Source organism: Mastigoproctus giganteus, chromosome 11 (genome assembly GCF_048544385.1).
Source record: "Mastigoproctus giganteus isolate SK-2022 chromosome 11, ASM4854438v1, whole genome shotgun sequence".
In the NCBI taxonomy this organism is placed as follows: domain Eukaryota; kingdom Metazoa; phylum Arthropoda; class Arachnida; order Uropygi; family Thelyphonidae; genus Mastigoproctus; species Mastigoproctus giganteus.
This window is the reverse complement of record NC_143585.1, coordinates 33,096,872-33,105,848: the sequence shown is the minus strand read 5'-3', so window position 1 is coordinate 33,105,848 and position 8,977 is coordinate 33,096,872. Positions and strand designations below refer to the sequence as shown.

The 8,977-nt window shown below is 37.8% G+C and overlaps 1 protein-coding gene across 3 annotated transcripts in view; it reads left to right on the top strand.

Annotated features, from left to right (window-relative positions):
* Positions 1 to 810: 810 nt before the first annotated feature.
* The window catches only part of LOC150077873 (WD repeat-containing protein 91), a 217,373-nt gene continuing 209,206 nt past the window's right edge, over positions 811 to 8,977 (top strand). For all 3 annotated transcript variants that reach the window (XM_090384218.1, XM_090384217.1, XM_090384216.1), the window contains exon 1: positions 811 to 1,014. In XM_090384218.1, the coding sequence (XP_090240344.1) occupies positions 886 to 1,014 (129 nt within the window). In that variant the 5' untranslated portion in view covers positions 811 to 885. The remainder of the gene's footprint in view (positions 1,015 to 8,977) is intronic.

Below are 8,977 nucleotides of genomic sequence, written 5' to 3'. Positions count from 1 at the left end.
CATCATTATTAATATTATATAATATGTAGGTTAGTGCAAAATGCATAATTTTAACAAAGCTATCTACCAAAGTAATTAAATTAATTAATTAAATTAGCATCGTTTTGGTTATATCTCATATTGTGACTGCCTTCACAACGAGTTGCTATGGCATTGTACTACCTCGAATAAATAACGCTTCACCAGTGGAGAAGACTATTGTTATTGATTCTCAGGGACACCACCACCCAGACGGCACCGTTTCAAAGCTTGTTGGCTTCTCTTCGGTGGGTGGGTAGGTACCCTGGTATGTCACCAGTGACAACCCAGTTATGAAGTATAACTTCACAATATGAGAGACGTCTGCATAGTGATATAGACTATAAAGTATTTAACGGCAAAGGCCTCATGCTACGAGGTAGAATGACTAATACGTAGGTTAGTGCAAAATGCATCATTTTAACATAGCTATCTACCAAAGTAGTTAAATCAATTAATTAAATTGGCATCGTTTTGGTTATATCTCATATTGTGACTGCCCTCATAGTCACAATATTAGATGCCAATTTAATTAATTTAAATTGATTAATCAAAACGATGCCAATTTAATTAATTTAAATTGATTAATCAAAACTATGCCAATTTAATTACTTTGGTAGATAGCTATGTTAAAATGATGCATTTTGCACTAACCTACGTATTAGTCAATTCTACCTAATAGCATGAGGCCTCTGCCCTTAAATACTTTATAATATTATATAATTAAAGAATTGTTATGTCACTAGGTGGCGTGCTGTTGTATGTCTAGAACTGAGAGGCGTGAACAAATTATTTACAGATGACTGCTTTTATCCAGCTGGTTGTTGTTTGTTTGAAACGTGGTAGTTGTGTTATTTCGTACGATTAATGAACGAAATGGCAGCGATTAATTTTGGCGATGACCTTGTTCGTGACTATTTATTATATAGGGGTTTCATGGGTGCTCTAAAAGCCTTTGATGCAGAAGTGAAAGTTGATAAAGATAAAGGCTTTCGTGTAAGGAAGTTTTGTACTGTAGTCACTTTAAAACACTTACGAATGCATTTCATTGTTGTATCTTGTTTAGTTGTAAAATTCCTCATTTTTATCGGAAATTTACGTTATCTTAAAGGTAAAAATATACAATCACCTTCTTATGTTAACAGCTATCGATAATTTCAAAGTTCTATTTTCTTTTCATTTTTCCCATGCAATGTAACTGCTTCCGTTTGTTTTCAAAGAAGAGCTAGAATTTGTGATTAGGAAATCACAATATTTGGAGCTACCGTGATTAATTAAATCCCCAGTGACATTTGAGAAAGTTAAAGTGTAACATAATTTTGATTTGTTTAATTTCGTTTTTTATGTTATATGATGTGTTTATGCTACTCCTGCGTATTGGAACGAATTCACTTTGTTTCGTTGATGCAGTGTAAACTTATATTGCTGGACACGTTTATTAATATATTTTTCAAGGATGGCATCTTGTATCCGATTTATGAATAAAAGCAATATGCTGCAAGTGGAGGCTCTCATTAGTATGTATGCTCATTGCTTAGTATTTTCATTAATACTTTGTCATTTATGTCCCTTAATCCTTAGTGCACCCAAGATTTTACTTCGGGGAGAGATGATCATCAGGATTATTGACCTATAGAAAATTATTTTATGAAATAATTTTCTCTTTGCTTGTATTTAATTTTAGTCATGGAGATTCACTGCTGTTCCTGAAGATTGAGTGTCCAATACCTCTGTGCTAAGTTTTTTTTTTTTTTTATGTGAACCCCAAACACGAGAGGTATTAGAACCTACAGTACTTAGTACCGTGCTTGGGTTGAAGGTTGAGAAGACGAAAGAAGATATTTGTTGACATTGGACCTGAACTTCTGTAGATTATAATTTTCAGGAAATACATATGAAGGAAGGTTGTTCCAGAAAATGGCAGTTGAATGAATAAATGAGGAAGATGAAAAGTTGGTTCTGTGGGTTTGAGTTTGGACAGTAAATGGCTGGTGGTGGCACGTGTTTGGACTGTTTTGAAAGAGAGAGCGGGAATTAAAGAAGCCAATTCAGAAGAACAGTGCCCATGGAAGTATCTGTAGAAGAGGCATGCAGCAGAAACAGTGCGTCTATGCGAAAGCGAGTGGAGAAACTCTGTTAGAGATGAATCATTCATTAACCTAACTGTCCTCTTCTGAATGGAATCAAGAAGCCTGAGAGAGGTTTTGGGGGCACCACCCCAGATGTGGGAACAATATTCCATGGCAGGGCAGATTTGCGATTTATACAGAGTGAGCAGCTGTTTGGAAGAAAAATAACGCCGAGAGCGAAAGAGGAAACCAAGTTTTTTAGATGCAGAGGAAGCAATATTTGTAATGTGCTTGTGCCAAGAGAGATTAGAAGTCAGGGTAATCCCCAAAAGAGATATATCATTTTGCCTAGAAATCGGGGTGTCACTAAACATAAGCATAGGAGCAGAAGAATCCTTTTTGTGAGATATAAGACAAGACTGAGTTTAGAAGGGTTGAAATCAACTAAGTTGTCTTTGCTCCACTGGAGAATTACCTGAAGATCGGCATTTAAGGAATTGGTAGCAGATTTTCGAGAAGTTAAAGCTGATTGAGCAGGACAAGTTTTCTCAAAATGGAAAGTTGAATGCAATGTGCTATCATCGGCAAAACTATGGATAGGATTTCCAGTCAATGGAAGAAGGTCATTGATATACAAGAGGAAAAGAGTGGGGGAAAGAACTGAACCTTGGGGGACACCGGCATTAGTGGAGAAGTTAGAAGACAGAGAGCCATCTACTGAACCTTGGGGGACACCGGCATTAGTGGAGAAGTTAGAAGACAGAGAGCCATCTACCATCACCCTCAGTGAGCGATCAGTGAGAAAACTGGATAACCAATTACTAAAAACAGTTAGCAAACCATAAGATGGAAGCTTGTTTAGAAGACCTTTATGCCAAACACGATCAAAAGCCTTTGAGATGTCAAGAGCAACTACTTGTGTTTCACCGAATCTTTCCATTGAATTAGTCCATAAATGGGTAACATAAGCCAGAATATCACCAGTGGATCGACACTGACGGAATCCATACTGGCGATCGTTGATGATGCGGAAGGTTTCTAGGTGGTTTAAGAGTTGGCGGTTAATTGATTTTTCCATTACTTTAGAAAGAGTAGAAGTAATTGCAATGGGACGATAATTGGATGGGAGGGATTTGTCACCCTTTTAAGGAACTGGCTGGATATGAGCAAATTTCCAAGCATTTGCTCAAAAACACCTTTGGAATAAGAAAGTGAAAAAAGGCGGCAAAGAATAGGAGTAAGTTCAGGAGCACAGGTTTTGAGAACAAGTGGAGAAATACCATTGGGACCTGGAGCTTTCTTAGCATCAAGATTCATCAAAATCCTTCTAATATCCTTTTGACGGAAGACCACAGGAGGCATTGAATGGAGCGTGTTGGGAATGGTGGGAGGTGTTTTACCAAGATCATTAATACATGAGTTGGAAGAAAAATGGGATGCTGGCAGGTCAGCTTTATTCTTGGCTGAAGTGACAACAGAACCATCTGGTTTTGACAGAGGTGGGAGCAGAGATGGGCAAAAGTTGCAGCCAATAGCTTTGGCAAGAGACCAGAATGCTTGGCTAGGGCAAGAAGCAAGTTTTCTACTCTTAGCCTGTTCAAACTCTAGTTTGGACTGATTAATAACTGCTTTACAATTGTTGCGAGATTTGTGTAGGCAGAAAATGAATCTGAAGAATTAGAAACAAGCCAATTACAATATGCAACGCTCTTCTCTTGGACAGCCTTAGCACATTTATTGGAAAACCAAGGTTTAGATAAAGGGCGAGATTTTAAAGTGGAGTGTGGGATAAAGGATTCCATTCCTTCAAGAATAATTTCACTGACACGATCTGAGCAAACGTTGACATCAGAAGTTTCGAAACAGTAATCCGACCAAGGAAAAGAAGAAAAGAAGTCTCGCAGGTCATCCCATTTTGCATTCTTGTAATGCCAAACAACACGAGGTTGGGAATAGCCATGAGATAAAGGTTCCATTGGAGAAGAGACGAGACAATCAACAAGTTGTGATCTGAAGTGCCTAAAGGACCTCTCACTTCGACCGTGTACTTAGAAGGGTTGTTTGTGAGAAAAAGATCAAGCATATTGGCTGTATGATTAGGATTGTCCGGTATTCTTGTAGGTAAATGAACAATCTGTCCTAGGTCATTAGTAATTGCAAAAGCCTCAGCATCTCGACCTGCTGGGTCCGTGTGACTAGAAAACGGAAGCCAGCTGGAGTTGTGAACATTAAAATCACCAAGGAAAATTACCTCACTGTTAGGAAAGTTGGACTGGAGAAAGTCAAGTTGCAAAGAGAGGAAGTCAAAGAGCTCCAAGTGATTAGTGGAGTTGGGAGAACGGTAGAGACAACAGATGAATTTGGCACAATGAGGTAGAGAGATTTTAAGCCAGAGAAGATCAAAGAGAGGAGATTCCAAATTGCCAAGTCTCTGACAGGGAATATCAGAACGGACATATGCACAAGTACCACCTTTGAGGCGAAAGGAATCAAATAAGGAATCCCAAATCATAATCAAGATTTGGGTTTATGTTCATCTTTGTGACAAATACCATTATCAATAGCTACCTAAGTTGCATATATGTTTTTAAATTGTAAAACGTTGCCAGAATGGTGAATTTATTGTGCATTTAAAAAACCCAGATTTTTAAATGCAAAACTATTTTGAAGCTTAATAGCTTCTGATTGGCTGGTGGGTGGTGTCTATTAGCACACATATACTGAACTATAAATGATTATACTCCAGATTATAGGTACACTTCCAGAGAAAGTGGCTTCTTTTGCTTGAATCCATCCTGAATTACTGGTGTCAACTAATATAACCTGTTTTCACTAGCCAAAAATGAGTCTATTAAAAAAAACCCACAATTCTTTTGCTTGAATCTGTTCTGAATTTGGCTATGCCCGCAATGTGCTGACAAGGCGTACCTATAATCTTTAGTTCATCCCTATGATAATGTATTATTTCTAATTGAACAGCAAGGTGGTTTCATGTTTATCTTTTGCCCCAAGAATTGTGACAGTCCATTAAATTTACATTTCTGCCACTGGCCTCAAACACCTAACATTGTTTTCAAAGAAAGGAAAGTCACAGTAAGTTCACCTATATTGCCTCAAGAATTGTGCTGTAGTTTCCTTGTGCAGTGCATTACTGTAGGATCACAGATATTTCAGTGCATTATACAAATCAAGAGGCCTGACGTAGCCCAGTGATCAGGAGCAAGAGTGCATAGCACGCGTTCCTTGAGTGGACTGGGGTTCAAGCCTGTGACTACTAAATACGGTGCCTCTGTAGCCAGGTGGGCAGGAGCAGCAGTGCGGAGCAAACGCTTCTTGATTAGACCGGGGTTCGGGCCCATGTGCACCAAATACGGAGGCTGTGGAAAGGTCAGGGAATGACCACCGCATATCCCCGGAGCAATGTGGCCTTAGTTGCTAATGCTCCTAAAAACCAAATAACAAACTACTAAATACGATAAATATTTGTATTGACGATTTATTGTAAACTCTTGGTTGTTGTGCCAGAGTATAAACAGAAAATTTATTTAAAAATCATATATCATTAGGACAATTGTTTCAGTTGGCTGTTCACTTAGACAAAATATAATGTTCGCATTTCAGCATATATGTTTGCTAATGGAGACCACCCACCAGCTGATGAGAGGCCATTAAGCATCAAAACAGCTGTGTTGGCAGTGGCCCAGATTTTTAAATGTACAAAGGGTACTAGGAAAGTTTTGCAATATGACGCAACAATGAATCACAGGAAGCTGCTTGTTGCTGCATGTTGAGACATGTTCATACGTGCATAGTAGCTGCCGCGCCAAGTCGATGGGCTCAGTTATCCATTAGTAGTAAGAGTGTAAAGTGCTTGCGATGGCATCGTGGTCACGAAATGAGATAAGGACAGTTTTGTGGTATAATTTCGTGCGTGGTTTAACCATAGACCAGTGCTTAGAAGAAATGACTCTTGCACTAGATGATGATTGTCCACATCGTACAATGATATTCAGGTGGTATAGAGAATTCCAAAGGGGAAATTTCACTCTGGAGGATTCTGAGAGGTCGGGAAGGCCACGAATGTCAGTTATGGAGGAAAACGTTACTGCTGTGAGGAAAATGCTTGACGAAAACAGGCGAGTGACCTACCAACAGATAGAGGATACTTTGGGCCTAAATGCATCAGCAATTCGTTCGATTCTGCAAGATCATTTGCACGTGAAGAAACTTTGTTCTCTCTGGGTGCCACATCAACTGACTGAAGAGCAGATGACACGACGTGTGACTTGGTGCCGGGAGATGTTAAAAAAGTTTGATAAGGGACAATCTCGGTATGTGAACAACATCGTGACAGGTGACGAGACTTGGCTGTACTATTACGATCTGCTGACCAAGGCTCAAAACAAAGTTTGGGTCTTTGATGATGACGACACACCCATAATTGTCAGAAAATCCCGATCTGTAAAGAAGAAAATGATAGCTGTATTTTTCAAATCGAGTGGAATTGTGGAACGTGTCGTTTTGGACACGCAGAAGACAGTCACAGCTAAGTGGTATACTGAACAATGCCTGCCTAAAGTCATTGGATCTATGAAGAACCTGCGGCCAAAGTCAAGAATGGACACCTGGTACCTCCATCACGATAATGCTCCAGGTCACCGCGCCAAAGCCTGCACCGAATATTTGACCACGACAGGACTGAAACTTCTCGAGCACCCTCCCTACAGTCCAGACCTTGCTCCCTGCAACTTTGCACTGTTCCCGCATGTGAAAATGAAGCTAAAAGGGAGGCGGTTTTCCAGTGATGAGGACCTTCTACGGGCTTGGGACAACGAGTGTGCTTTACTCCCTAGTGAAACTTGGCAGAACTGGTTTAAAGATTGGTTTCGGAGGATGGAGAGGTGTATTGAATGTAGAGGAAATTACTTTGAAAAAATTAAATAAACAAAGCTGTATTGCAAAACTTTCCTAGTACCCTTTGTATAGTGGATTCACCTGTTCTGGTGATGCTATACATTTTATGAAGATGCTAGCAACTTATTCAGAAGTGTGAATATTGGTATTGCCTCAAAGTTGAACATAAGCCCAAGCCTTAGTGCTAAACACTTGGTGCTTGATCTTCATTGAAAGCATGAAGTCTATTCATGATCAAAATGAAATGTAGGTAAAACATACAAATTTTGATTTAATTTTACCACCTGCATTGAAATACTCCTGCAATTCTATAGTACTGATTTTTTTTTTTTTTTTTTTTTTTTTTTTCTCCTCCGTTTTGATAGTCTCTGAGGAGGGCTCAAGCCCACTAGCCTGCTCCCCCTGGATACACCCCAGTCTTAACCTCCTGTTGATAACATAGCATCTGACAGGTGCCACTTCTTAAATTTATTTTTTTAATTTGTAAATTAAATCAGAATCTTCTGTGTACCTTTGGTCACTAACATTCTCTGACTGTTTATATTTTCTTTTTTCATTTCAATATACTATGAATTATGAGACATTAAATTTTTGTTTGATGCTTATCAGGTGTTAGGTAAGCAAAAATTATCTGCCTTTCTTCTATGCAACTCCCATTCTCATGTGGCATCTGCGATATGCTAGTGGCAGATGTCTAATCTTGCCGTAAAGCTTTGAATTCACCAGCTAAATGCCAATGGTTGACTGAAATTCAGACATTCACATTGTGTCTACCAGTCACCGTGCGAGCATCTGTGTTTCGACATGGGGATCAGTAACCTTAAATTCTAAAAAATATGATAAAACTTTATTATTATTATTGGTTTCTCTTGTTTATTTTTAATTGGGTTAAGCAAATCAAAATAGAACACTTTCCAATTCAGTGAAAAAGCTAAAAATAAATTTTTTATAGTTAAATAGTTAAAACATAAAAGGGGGATCGCACCAATACCACAAGTATCTTCGTTATAATTGAGGGTATGAGTGACAGAGGGTTAAATGAAGTGCAGCTGTGTTTGCATGCTCACTGCTTGAAGATGTTTTTATTTTGAAATTCAATTTTATATTTTCTGTTTAATTTGAAACTGGCTTTTATTTTTTTCTTGGATTTACATAATTTATCACTTTCCTCATTTCTCTAGCTATATTTCTGTTTTTTTTTTTTGCCCTGCAAAATGGAATTAGCTATTTTTCAGGATGAATAAGTCCAGAAAAATATATAACTTGTACAGTGAATCCTGTTTGGGATGGTGGGGGCCATTGTATGTTGGTTACTACATTATTCATTCACCTAATCACTCTTCTATAGGGAACAATTAATTTTTTAGTATTTATATGTACAAAATTATGTTTCATCTCATGTATGTATTATTATTAGCCATATGGTACAAGGAACCACCAGCCACCAAAAAAAAAAAAAAAAAAAAAAATTCCCAAGTTACCCTGAGAGAGAGAGAAAGGAATCACCAAGAAGAAGAATGATGATATCCAGCTCGGGACTCTGGGTTTGCTTGATTAGTTAACTTCGTATCAGTATTGTTCATCATCTAAAGAATTTAGAGAAAGAAAAAACGAAATTTAGTTATGCAAGTTTAAACAGTTGATAGTCCATTAAATTTACATTTCTGCCACTGGCCTCAAATACCTAACATTGTTTTCAAAGAAAGGAATACTAAAACTGCCTTGCCAATTTCATATAAGGATCCTAGAATACAAAATCTTCTGATATTATGTAATTTTTCCCAAGTACAAACAGAAATTTTATTTTATACTACCACATTATTTATTAAATATAGTTTATTAAATTAAGACATAGTCATAAAAAATAGTGATATTAGTTAAACCTTATGTTGCTAATGTGACATCTGATAGATGCTACTTTTAAGATTACTACTATATTAAGAAAATATAGTGTGAAGAGATGCCAGGATGGATGA